General features: G+C 42.3%; 1 protein-coding gene and 1 long non-coding RNA gene across 2 annotated transcripts; one reads left to right on the top strand and one right to left on the bottom strand.

Annotated features, from left to right (window-relative positions):
• Nucleotides 1-5,862: 5,862 nt before the first annotated feature.
• LOC123600052 lies at nucleotides 5,863-7,108 on the bottom strand. The gene is made up of 2 exons (XR_006713452.1): nucleotides 6,970-7,108; nucleotides 5,863-6,231 (listed from the first exon to the last, which is right to left on the bottom strand). It is a non-coding gene; the product is annotated as an uncharacterized LOC123600052 (long non-coding RNA).
• Nucleotides 7,109-9,914: 2,806 nt separating this feature from the next.
• Nucleotides 9,915-10,778, top strand: LOC123600051 (small nuclear ribonucleoprotein G-like). The gene has a single exon (XM_045482427.1). The coding sequence runs from the start codon at nucleotides 10,412-10,414 to the stop codon at nucleotides 10,640-10,642; it is 231 nt and encodes a 76-aa protein (XP_045338383.1). The 5' UTR covers nucleotides 9,915-10,411; the 3' UTR covers nucleotides 10,643-10,778.
• The last annotated feature ends 2,716 nt before the right edge of the window (nucleotides 10,779-13,494 follow it).

Here is a 13,494-nt window from a genome sequence, read left to right as displayed (position 1 = left end):
CCACTAACAGATGAGAAAACAGAGGTTCAAAAAGTTTAGATATTCGGTTCAAGATTATACAACTAAGAAACACAAGAATTGGATGTTCTTTAACCTCCATGTATTTGTGGTCTTTCCAAATTCTTTCTTGTGGTTGACTTCAAGTTTCATAGCATTGTGATCTGAAAATATGCATGGTATATCTTGATCTTTATGCACTTGTTGAGGGCTGATTTGTGACCCAATATGTGATCTATTCTGGAGAATGTGCCATGTGCCCCCAAGAAGAACATGTATTCTGCTGCTTTCCGATGAGATGTTCTGAATATATTTGTTAAGTCAGTATGGTCCAGTGTGTCATTCGAAGCCACTGTTTCCTTGTTGATTTTCTGCTTAGGTGATCTATCCATTGATGTAAGTGGGGAATTAAAGTGCCCTACTATCATTGTATTATAAATGAGTTTCTTTATGTTTATTATTAATTGATTTAGATATCTAGGTGTTTCAGGTTGGGGGCACAAATATTTATAATTGTTAGATCTTCTTGATGTATAGACTCCTTAATTATGATATAATGCCCTTCTTCGTGTTTTGTTCCAGTCTTTGTTTTAAAATCTAGTTTCTTTGGTATACGTATGGCTACTCTGGCTTTCTTTCTTTTTTTTTTTTTTATTTTTTTATTTAAAAAAATTTTTTTTAATGTTTATTTATTTTTGACAGAGAGAGAGAGAGAGAGACAGAGCATGAGCGGGGGAGGGGCAGAGAGAGAGGGAGACACAGAATCTGAAGCAGGTTTCAGGCTCTGAGCTGTCAACGCAGAGCCCAACGTGGGGCTCAAACTCACAGACTGTGGGATCATGACCTGAGCCAAAGACGGACGTTCAATTGACTGAGCCACACAGGCAACCCTCTTTCTTTTTTTTTTTTTTTTTTTTAATGTTTATTTATTGTTGGAAGGGGAGATAAGAGGGACAGAGAGAGAGGGAGACAGAGGATCGGAAGCTGGCTCTGCAGTGATAGCAGAGGGCCTGACTTAGGGCTCAAAGTCACCAACCATTAGATTATGACCTGAACCGAAGTTGGACACTTAACGGACTGAACCACCCAGGTGCCCCATACTCTGGCTTTCTTTTGATGTCCATTAGCATGATAGATGGTTCTCCATCCCCTCACTTTCAATCTGCAGGTGTCTTTAGGTCTAAAATAAGCCTCTTGCAGACAGCATATAGGTTGATCTTGTTTTGTTTTGTTTTTTAATCCATTTTGATACTCTATGTATTTTGGTTGGAGCATTTAGTCCATTTACATTCAGAGTAATTATTGAAAGATATGAATTTAGTGCCATTGTGTTACCTGTAGAGTTGGTGTTTCTGGTGATGTTCTCTGGTCCTTTCTAGTCTTTGTTGCTTTGGTCTTTTCTTTTTTTTTTTAACTCCATTCAGAGTCCCCCTTAAAATTTCTTGCAGAGCTGGTTTAGTGGTCATGAACTCTTAATTTTTGTCTGGAAAACTCTTTATCTCTCCTTCCATTCTGAAAGACGGCCTTGCTGGTTAAAGAAATAGCACAGTTGGGACTCAAATTCAAAGTCACAGAGAATGCTTTTTTAGAAACCCTATGACCAGTTTAGATTTTGAAAATTATACTTCCAGTTTTCCCTCTGCTGTGTCTACTGGGATTGTCTGAGACTGAAACCGTGAGGGGCTAAGTGATAAGCCCAATGTATCCCAAGCCAGCTGTGAAATGTGGAACCTACCACTGAGATACAATTTTTTACTTTGATAAATGAAGGCGTGGACACTCTCCCCAGGGCTTGACTTAAAAATACGCATCTGGGGCGCCTGGGTGGCGCAGTCGGTTAAGCGTCCGACTTCAGCCAGGTCACGATCTCGCGGTCCGTGAGTTCGAGCCCCGCGTCAGGCTCTGGGCTGATGGCTCAGAGCCTGGAGCCTGTTTCCGATTCTGTGTCTCCCTCTCTCTCTGCCCCTCCCCCGTTCATGCTCTGTCTCTCTCTGTCCCAAAAATAAATAAACGTTGAAAAAAAAAATTAAAAAAAAAAAAATACGCATCTGGGAAAGGATAGCTTTCTCTCTCTTCCTTCACCCTGACCCATTCAGATTCTGTGAATGTGATTCACAGAATCACCTGTGACCAGGGCTGGCTTGTGAAGAATGCTGCATTAAAGAGGAAATGCATCTTTACTGCAGAACTTGTCAGCCCTTAATAATCTCTAGATGAACAGGTTTTTCCAAACTTATTTGACCACGAAATAACATGTATGTGTGCATGTGGCTGTGTGGTTTTTCTCAGGGAACAGATTTTCAGCATAACTGCACCTTAGGAAATGCTGTCGTAAATTCTCCTGTCCCCGTCTGACATCAGTCTGTGGAGGCAGAGCCCCTCACTCAGAGCTGCTGTCACGATGACAGGACCCTGAGGTGAAAGAGCTGAGAAAAGACTTCTTGCTTGACTCACACATTTTCTGTGGCTTCCGTTACTATCTCTTTGTGCCAGAGATTCACAAAGCTATACGTGGAACCCGAGTTCTCGTTGAGCTCCACGCAAGTGTGTTAAATCTGGGAGGCAACATTCAGCTTAGTAACCTGGGCATCCTCCTGCTGAACCTGCTCCTCTCCTGTATTCACCAGCTCGGGGAAAGGCCCACTAACCTCCATGTTGTTCAAGTCAGGCGTCCTCCTAGGCTACCCTCTGTCCCACCTCACAGCATATTATCAACCCCCGTGTCCTATAAATTGTCCCTTTGCCTAAATATTTCTCAAATCAGGCAACTTCTTTCCTACTCCAGAGCCATACACTAGCCCTCATTTCTCACCTGTTTTACTGCATCCCAACCTCCTTCGAGATCAGCTGGGGGTGTTTTCTTGCTCACCCTAGCAAGGAAAGCCTTCTAAAGATGATAATTTAATGGTGTCATTCCCCAGCTTGCAACTCGTCAATGGTTTCCCCTTAGGTTTTTGGTTTTGTTTTGTTTTGGGTAAGTAAGCTCCACACCCAGTGTGGGTGGGACTCAAACTCAGGACCCTGAGATCAAGAATGGCATGCTCCACTGACTGGGCCAGCCAGGCCCCCTTTAGGTTTTAAGCGGCCCCTATTAACTCTTAGAACTCTCAGCTGGCCTCTCCTCCCCAACCCCCAACACCATGGCCCTGCCACACTTGATGCTGAATTCCTTTGAGTTGCTAGAAACAAGTCTTTATCTCTCTCTCTCTCTCCCTCTCTCCCTTCCTCTCTCTTTCTAGAATATCCTCTCACCTCTTCACCTAATTCCTACACATTCTCCATATCTTGGTTCCTCCAGGAAGCCCTCAAAACAGGACTAGGTACTCCTGCTACACGCTCCCATTACCCACACGTATCCCCTTGTCACTCATTGTTTTTATAATTGTCTGTCTTCGCTATGGACACAAAGCTCCATAGGTAGGTTCTGTGTTTCTCTAGTGGATGTTGGATGATTGCGTCTGGAAGGCCAGAGGTGTTCTATAAATATTCGAATAGCTTTAGGTAGCATGAGGCCTGAAAGTTAGGGTAACTGAAGATTTGGGAAGGGAGGAGCAAGTACGAGAAAGAGACATCAGGAGAATGAACATCTGTGGAGGGAGAAGTGGTTATGAGAGAGGGCATTTTAGGATCATCGGAAAGAATGTCTCAAGAGTTGTTTGCAGCAGAAATGGACACTCATTTTAATGTAGAAAACTCTTCCTTTAATGTACCCCTCTTCGGATCCCACTGAGAAGATCTGGTCTAAGTGCCTGACAGTTAGACATGGCTGTGGTCTGGGAATCAGGTAAGAGAGGAGAATTGTATGCCCACTTAGACCCAAACCTGTAAGATTTTATTGAGAACTAATACTATTTCTGACCATGAGATGTTTACAATCCATTTGGAGAGACAAGGAAAAACCCTGAGAATAAGACAATGCCAGGGCAGACTGTGTTGTTGAATAGTCCAGGAGAATGCTCAAACACTTTGAAAAATGAAATCAGGAAAGAGATAAGCAGAAACTTAGACTCACAGTTTGGTCTTCTCAGTGAGTGGTCTATTGATCAAGCTACATAGGTCACAGTGGTACCTGGGAGAAATCATTGGTCCTCATTTAAGCTTTTTTTTTTTTTTTTTAAACTTTCTAGGGGAGTGAATTTGTTCTTATTATTAGAAAAAAGTCACTATTGAAATATGCGAAATAAAAAGTCCAAACTTGTTTTTCACCAAGTTACTGAAATATGCAAGAATATTCGAGTTTGGGAGGGGTAGATGCTTGAAAATTGCAAGACTGTAAGCTTCCAGTGGGCGATTGAAGTTAATGAGTAGCACAGTGGATTTTGCTTATGGACTCTGAGGTTAGAGTTTTGAGGAGAGCACAATAGAGTATCATTTGTAAAAAGAAAATTCGTTGTGCAATTTGATCGCTATTATATCTTAGAAATAAATATAGGGCACTTAAAATTCTAACATTTGGCTTTGTATGTTTTGGATATTTCCGGGGTTCCAAAAAACCATCCATGTTGAGAACTAAATTACAAATCTGGGTTTCAGCAAGTGTGCATTTATTGTCTAGTGCCCATATCATTCTCAGGGTTTAAACTAAGTAGCTATATCACAGACATTATGTAACTGTTTGGCAGTATGGAACTTGGGACAATAGTATCAGTGGGGCACTGCCATGGATGTATGCTTGCCAATCTATGTCTTATTGCACTAAGCAAGGCAATATCATGGTTGGTTATTGTAGCTATGATAAAAAAAAAACATACTGTCTTAGTCCGTTCCGGCTGCTATAACAAAAATACCATAGACTGGGTGGTTTATAAACATAAACTTATTTCTTACAGCTCTGGAGACTGGGGAAGCTAGGATCAAGGCACCGACTTGGTGTCTGGTGAGAGGGGGCTTCCTGATCAAGTTCTGTCAGCTAGATAGGAACTAAGCAGATACCACAATCGTTAGCTCACTCAGTGGTTAGGGAGACGGTCAGTCCCAGAAGGATGCAGAAGAAGTGGTCCCCTTGTGCTGAAGGCTCATGATTTCCACATGGAAGTTATGACTCTCTCTTATTAGGGTTCTGTCGTCTTTGAGCTCAAATGGGTGTGGATAAGTAAGAAACCACCAAAATTGCATGACACTGTAGTGCTGACAAAATGGGCTTTCTTGCCCTCCTGCCTGAGCTCAGAGAGCAGAGTGACAAGTCTCTCTGCAAACACAGTTACTCCGTGATGACAGAAGTGGCTATGATCTCCTTTCCTGACCACCCCCCCAACCCATCCAGTCTTGACTGTGTGTCTCTATCCCCTCCCATTTATCAGCAAAGGACTGCACCACCCTAGGACAAGAATTAGGAACTTATAGGTCATTCTGTAGCATCCCCTTCATTTCTCCTCAAAAGAGATATAAATCTGAGTGACAAAAGGGTCCTTTTGCAGGCCAATTCACTCCTGAGGCTCAAAAAACACATATGTCAGGGTGCGGCCATGTTAGCTTGGGGTATCCAGTGCCCCCCAAGGACAGGCATCCTTGGCAGTAAGCCTGGGGATGTCCTTGGCAAGTGTTGCTTTGAGATTCAACTTGTAGACAAGTCAGTTACAGAGATATAGAGGCTTAAAAAATACAGTGCAGGTAAACATCCTTAGAAGGCTGGTAATCCCAGAAGCTGTGGCTCTCTCTAAATACTCTCTCCTTATTCTCCTCTCAGGGCACACCAATTGTCCTTGGCCTTACAGGGCATGAATTGATCCAAATGTGAGCCCCTCATTTTTGTATATCTGTCCAGCAGGGAAAGTAAGGGAAGCTAAAAGGAAAAGGTCTAGTTTAAAAAAAAAAAAAAGGTCTAGCGTGTGTGTGAGTGTGTATGTGTGTATGAGTATACGTACATAGCAGCAAAACTCTTTATTCAAATGAAGCTTAAAATGGAACAGCAATAACCAAGAGAGATAAAAGCAGAACTGCTCAGAGAACACAGAGGTGGGGCTCCTCCTCTCCGGCCTTTGGTGGCTTCTTAGGCTTCTCTGCCCAACCCCAAGGAGAGAAAACCACTGGCTCCTGGTTGCGTTGCCAGTGGTGGGGTTTCTGTTCAGTTGTGGGACCAGGGGCTGTGGCTCCTCCCATCCTTCAGCCCTCACTCGCTTGGAGAAAGACTCCCCAGGCTCCGAGTTTCATTGCCGTGGCTCAGTGGAAATAGGAAGCCAGTCCTACACCCCACAGCTCCTCTTCCCCATTTGGGAGGCTGAGAGTTGTGGCTTCCTGCAGAAAGAATAATGGGGAAATGCTTTTCTCAGCTGACAGCCACAAAACACCCAGAGGCTTCATTACCTCATTTGAGGCTGTGAACTCGTAGGAGGCACAATGTGGGGCTTGGGCTGTCAACAGGCCGGTGAACTGTGTGACACACTACGCTCTCTCCTAGCCAAGTATAACAAAATGGTAATCCTACCGGCAGTTCTGGCGTACCCAGGGGGAGCTCCTTCTGGTCCCTGGGCAAGGAGAAAAGCCACTGGGTTTTGGTAAGTGGTGTGGTGTGGGGGAAAGAGGCCTGGACTCAGAAACAAAAGTTCTGGATTCTCGTCATTCTATAATTACCCAGGGAAAGTCCACCCAACCCCCTAAGGGATCACTTCTCTGTGAAAGAAAATAGACAAGGTAATCAGCACATTCTCTCCGGACCTTAAAAATTCAGAACATCTATGACCTTATAATATCGAAAATGAATTCCTAAAAAATAGTAGTTTGGCTAGGATGTGGTGTAGAAGGTGGAGCCTAGAAGCAGAGTTACAACAGCTACCATTTACTGAGCTCTTCCTGTGGTCCAGACAGCACACTCCACATGTTCTCACCTAGTGGCAGTGTGGAATAGGCACGGCATCTCCTCCTTTGCTAGAGAAAGGCTAAGACTAGCCTGTTCAGGTAACTTGCCCAAAGCACACTGCTAGAAAGCGGCAGAGCCCAAATGAAAAACTTGCCCGTGACCAAAAGACCGCTCACCTTTCCAGCTATCCAGCTTCCTTGGGAGCTAATCTGACAGTCTAATACTTGCTGAACCTGTGGGTAATTGAAAGCTGACCATGTCTACTTTTCCCAGGAGTACCCTAAGGTGATCTCACAATACTTTCCGGGCTTACAGGACGAACAAGAAGAGTGCAATTCTATCTTCAAAAAGCAAAGCCCAGAGCGCTGGGTGGCTCAGTTAGTTAAGTGGTTAAGCACCGAACTTTGGCTCAGGTCATGATATCACGGTTCACGAGTTCGAACCCAGCATCACTCTCTTTCTCTCTCTCTCTCTCAAAAATAAACAAACATTAAAAAACAGGGGTGGGGTGGGGGGTGGGAACACCTGAGTGGCTCAGTCGGTTAGGAGTCCAGCTTCAGTTCAGGTCATGATGGGTTTGAGCCCCCCATTGGGCTCTGTGATGAACGCTTGCTCGGAGCCTGGAGCCTGCATCAGATTCTCTGTCTCCTTCTCTCTCTGCCCCTCCTCCTCTCGTGCTCTGTCTCACTCTGTCTCTCAAAAATAAATAAATGTTAAAAAAAATAATAAAATAAAATAAAAAGCAAAGACTGAGAATGCTTTCAGACACCCAGCACAGACTCACATGTACTGTTTCCAGCCAGGGCTTTGAGTAACCTCCATGAATGAGGAACATAATCTCTTTGCTTAACTTAGAAAAAAAAAAAAAAGGCAAGAAAAGTTTGGGCAAGACATATTTGTATCCCCGGCACTGGGGGAGCATAATCTGAGAAGCCAAAGAGGCAAGGAGCCTCTCTGAGTATGTGTTGCTGAGCTCAGCTTTTCTACTCTGAAGTCAACTCAGCTCTTTAGAGTTGCATAGAGCAAAGAACAAACGCATGCCCCACCACACCCTGTGTTCCAAGTACAGAGAGCACGTGACGTCAGAAAGGGAGTGACTAGGGGCAAGAGCCTGGCAGAGCGCCTGGCGGGAGGAGGTGACACTCAACTACAAAGCCCCAGCTTCTAACTGAGCCTGCCCCTACAGCAGGAGGGGAGAAGGAGCCCTGTGGATATTGTCGTGGGTCCTCTGCCTAGCCTCGCCTCCCCAAACCTTCACTTCCCACTGTGAAGTTCTCTAATGCAAGGGATTAGAATATGCTCCGCCTAGACCAAATCTACTCCAGAGGAAGAAACCGGAAGCTCCAAATTCTTCATGGATAATTGATGTCTCATCATTATTACTATTGTTATTTTAAAATAAGTTTATTTTTGGAGCAAAAATGAGCGGAAGGTTCAGAGAGCACTTATATCTATCTCCTGGCCGCTGTGAAAGTTAGTAAAAGGAAACCTTGTTTAGCGTGGAGTCCGGAGGCCAGCACGGGGAGCTCTCACACCTTACCGCGCTGTCAACTGCCTCCCCAAGAGGAAGAAATGGACCCGGAGCTTGGATACTATTTCACTGTCCCAGCGGAAAGGATACAGTCTCTCCCTTTTGCCTGGCAACAGCTCACCCAATGAGAGACTATCACAACTCAGCCAATGAAAAGTCACTACACTTCCAACTCCCAGTTTACCCCAATGAATTTCTTGTTTAGAACGTCCTCCCCACGTCCCACTTTTCCTCTACAAAAGAGCCCTCCTCTCCTTTGTTCGCTGGGCTTGCCTGTGGTTTTGCCGTAACCTGCTAGTTGGGAATTGCAATTCTGTGCTACTCTCAAACCCGTTTCTGTTAGCAAGACAGCTGGCGGTTTTATTTTTAAGGTTAACATTACTTGGCCGTCTGAAGCAGGAAGAAGACCCCCAACTCTGAGGCTGGTGAGCAAACAGGTGCCTGTACCCACGGAGCCAGCTGAGCTCCCTGCTTTCTTGCCCTCCCATGAGTTTGAGGGTAAGTTTTCTCCTCGATTGCAAGCTTCATTCTGTTTTGTGTTCAAGCTCTCCAGGCCTGTGGCGAGCACGCTACAAAGGCGCACACATGAGTTGTGTCTTTTTGACAGGGTCCGCTTTATTCAATCATAGAGCAAGGTTAGTATAACTGAAAGCAGGTGCAGGGTTCCAGACTCCATGAGATTACACTATGCATGTAACGTGGCTTCATACATGCCACACAAAGCAAAGCATAATACAAAGGCACACAACAAACGAGATACAATAAGGGGTAAGAGTTAACAAATCAAGTGTGAAGTCCGTCTGTGAGCTCGCAGTTGAGATGAGGCCAAGGTAGGGTCCGGGTCAGTTCTCGGTACTTACGGCTTATTATTTTCAGGCTGTTGGAGGATCTGTGTTATGTTCAGAGATCAATAGGGCAGGGCCTTTGGCGGCACTTGTCTTTCTGTTGCAGCCAGACGTGGGAGAGTCAGCGTCAGAGTCTGACAGTTTGCTGCAGAAGGTCCTTCCTTTTTAAAAGGGGTTTAATCAGTCTTGGGACTTTGCAGGTCTCTTCTGATTCTAGTGATGATCAAGCTCTGGGTTCTAACAGGCTCTCTTGGCTTTGCTGGTTATCGGTTCTGGATGCCATCAGCCTGTGCTGGTTTTAGTGATATCTGGTCTCAGCTGCAATACCTTGGCTGCTTATGTCACTGCTTGACATGAGTCATTGCTTGACAGGAGTGACTCCATCTTGTTCTCTACATCGCACCCAGAGATTCCTCATGACTAATCTTAAGGATCATTCAGGAATCAACTACATTTTAACCAGATCAGCACTGTGCTTTTATTCTGCTAACTTGGATGAAGGCAAATCTAAGTCATCCAACCATGGTTCCAAGGAAAATCAAACAAAATCAAATCAATCTCAGATCCTATGAAATGTCAACTGACATCATAAAATGAACATCACACTAAATAAAACAAGTTCGATTGTTTATAGTAAAGCAAAATTAAGGATTAAATCAGATATCAGTCAAATCAGGTTATAAAGTCAAATCAGAATCAAAACTAAAACCCAAAGTCACATTTAATAAGAATTAAGTCAAGTAAGAAAAGCCAAACTAAATCTGAATTTAGTATTAAGGTAAGTGAAATTATCTTAGTAACTAAGTCCATTAAGGTAAGCTAAGAAATCAACAAACAACCAAATGAAAATCATATTGTCAAGTACAGGTAGGTAGAAGTCCACAAATACATATGAGATCTTCATTATAGGCTCACAGAAAAGGATGGCAAAGGTGTGGTTAATCAGTCTTTTTGTAATTTTCCCTTCTTAAGCCTCAGGGTGCATAACATTATAATAGCATGTTCAATAAGATATGGAGCAAAGATAATAGCTAAAAGCAATGAGAAAGATTTCCTTAATGGATTTCCAAATATGGGTAGAGAAATAATTCCTGCCCACCTGTAAGTATTTTTAAGGGTTATACCCAGACCAGAACAAATATAGCCAGAACAAATCACATGTTGAAAAGGTTTTGTTAGCAATTCCAGGAAGGAATATTTAATATGTAAATTTTGGATCTTTGAGCTTGCCGAGTAGGCACCATGAGCAAAGCTCACCGTCCTGAGTTGAAAAAATTTACGGACAAGAAATTACCATTGAAATTAAATGGTGGCAGACGTGGCCAAGGAATATTGCGGGGCTTCGATCCCTTTATGAATCTTGTGATGGATGAATGTGTGGAGATGGCAACTAGTGGGCAAGAGAACAATATTGGAATGGTGGTAATGCCAGGAAATCGTATCATCCTGTTAGAAGCCTTGGAACGAGTATAAACAATGGGTGTGTTCACCGGCAGAAACCAACCGCTTTCACATGTCCCCTCCATAGCATCTGTTTTACTACAATATAAAAATCAGGTCGTGCATTTTCATATTGAACTTTTATGCAAAATAAACTTTCTTAATAGTCCAAAAATGCTTTCTCAGGCATTCTGAACATGAAAAATTGAACGGTAGCTCTTATTCTAGTTTTTTCTAACACGAGCTGTTCCTGGTTGAGACTGATTTGTTCCAAAGCTTTAACGCATTAATATGGAAGAATCTGATTAAATGTGAGGCTTTTTTTCATCTTTTAATGGAAAGATAAAGAACCTGCAAACCTGAGCAGATTTCTTCTGAAACATTAACTGTAATTTTCAAAACTCTTGTAATAGTTTTGATGTCCTCTGACTTTTCCAAATACATCTACATTCCAAGTATAGTGCAATTGAAATAAAACACAGGAAGTAACGATACAGTTGTTTATTTTGAACATAAACGGGGAAAATTTTTTTGAAGACAAGAACAGAAATAGAACTCTAGAGAAAAACAAAACAAAACAAATAATATGTAAATTTTGTGTATCTCTGTTAAATGCAGCTATGTTGGTGTTGATGAGTTTTGAGGGCGCATGAATGGCCTGTGCAGGGTGTTCAGAGTGGGTTAGCTTGTTTTATGGGCTGCTAGGTTTTATGGGATCTTCTAAGCTTCCATCTAAAAGCTGGTCAATTTTGTCAGTTTCACCCAAGGTATTTCTGTTACTTTAGTATGGTAGGATGTTGGAAAATCTTTATATGAATATTCTGAGATAAAAATACCCATCATAGTAACATTATTCAATGTCACATTAATAGCATACAGTATTTTAATGTACTCATTGTCCACGGTGATGACAGTATCATTCATCATAGAGTGATTACAGAATATGACCTCTGAGTTCTTAACACCAGGGGTCCAGTTAAAATGTCCCATGTCTAGGAATACATTTTCCTTGGATGTTCTTGGAAAAGGATACAGATTAGCACTGATTTCTTTTTAAAAAAATTTTTTTAAATGTTCTATTTATTTTTGAGAGAGAGAGAGAGTGCGAATGGGGGAGGCAGAGAGAGAGAGAGAGAGAGAGAGGGATACACAGAATCTGAAGCAGGCTCCAGGCTCTAACCTGTCAGCACAGAACCTGACTAGGGGCTCAAACCCACGAACTGTGAGATCATGACCCTAGCTGAAGTAGGACACTTAACTGACTGAGCCACCCAGGTGCCCCAGGTTAGCATTGATTTCTAATTCACACTAGGTATAATACATGCCATTAGACCATTGAAATATCATCTCTTTGGGTAGTAAATAGCCATCAATCCAGAAGGGTACATGGGTTGCCAAAAGAGCTGTGTTACCATATACTTTCATATGTGTATGTGTCAAATGCTAATAAACTTCGACCCCCTAATAGTCCCAACAATGAAAGTTTACATTGTCTTGTATTGTCACAACCCGATGGTCTGGAGGTGTCTAACTGTAAGAGAGACCCCATCCAGCCCAAAGAACACATTTTACCTGTTATAATAATGTTTCTGATATTATTCCATACTCTCTCCAGTAGGTTACTGATTCTATAGTAATTTTTTAATTGTTCTCTTATGTAGAAATGTCTAAGATTGAGTAAATTCTGTTGGAAGGTTTGGGGCTTATGGCCAATGTTATAGTTAAGCTCCAGGTGCTAGGCATGGTAATCATGCATAGGCAAAATACTAGAATGTAGGTCTCTGAACACTGAGGAGATTTTGGAACCTAAATTTCCCACTGCAGTAAGTAGGGGGTTTATGTGTTTTTTAAACACAAAACAGTTCCTGCTCAATAGTCTGGATTTCTCCTTCTTGAATTCCAGAGATAATTAAGTTAAAGATGATGTCTAGTCCTACCTGCATTGTTAGAGGTATTCTAATCTAATTCTCTTGATGGGTGGCAAGTCGGGCAGTTCGTGGTGGCTCTTCCCAGCTCTGTTGCATAAATTTCACATGCAGGTTGTATATAGAACAGTTTGAATTGTTTCTTTTGGAAGGTTATTTCAACTCTATGCCACGTAATTTGTATGCAGTTCTCACAGGGTTAAGTAATATAGGTTCAAACATAGTTGGTCTGAGAATTTTTGGTGTTGAGTCATTAATGCCATGTGTCCATTATGGCTCCCAATGGAAAGTTCTCATACAATGTGTAGTATTCCAATATCCCCTCTCAATAATACATTACACTATTGTGTGATACATCACATTTGCCAAAGGTAACTTCTTTAGCTATATAAATTGGTATTGATCCATCAGTTCTGGTTATATTCTCAGAGATGGGGTGCTGTGCTGACCATGTGTGTTCTACCCCATTGTGCCTCTGATGGTTGGATCAATGAAGAGAAATATTGCTGCATACCTGGATCGATCTGTGTCACTAGATCTGCATTAAAATCAATTCCTAATGTTTCCCATCATGCTTGTGATCTTCCTTGTATAATTGAAGCTTTATTAACCAAGGGATAGTAAAAATATATTGCATCTAAGTGTTCTAATGGACATGGAGGTATGATTACTTCCTTTGTTATATAAGTTGACTTTAGATTTTGACATTAAGATAGCATTATAGTATTGGCAACTGAGTTGTGTCTTATTCTATGTAGGTGTGAAAGGACCTAAGGTGACCGGACCTCAGAGGTGCAAGGCTATTAAAATTATCTAGAGTATGATCACACGTAAACACTGTATTACCCCATTTACCTCTCATGTGCCAAAACTCATTTAGGTTTGATTGTAAAGGTGTCATAGACTGTTCTGAGAACCATTTTGCCTTAACTACAGAGTGACCAAATTTCCAACAGTTAG

This window comes from Leopardus geoffroyi, chromosome C1 (assembly GCF_018350155.1).
Source record: "Leopardus geoffroyi isolate Oge1 chromosome C1, O.geoffroyi_Oge1_pat1.0, whole genome shotgun sequence".
NCBI lineage: Eukaryota > Metazoa > Chordata > Mammalia > Carnivora > Felidae > Leopardus > Leopardus geoffroyi.
This window is presented reverse-complemented; position numbering and strand designations above follow the sequence as displayed.

What these genes read in the sequence shown, in the direction of transcription:
- LOC123600051 (XM_045482427.1), top strand. Translation starts at nt 10,412, where the DNA reads ATGAGCAAAGCTCACCGTCCTGAGTTGAAAAAATTTACGGACAAGAAA.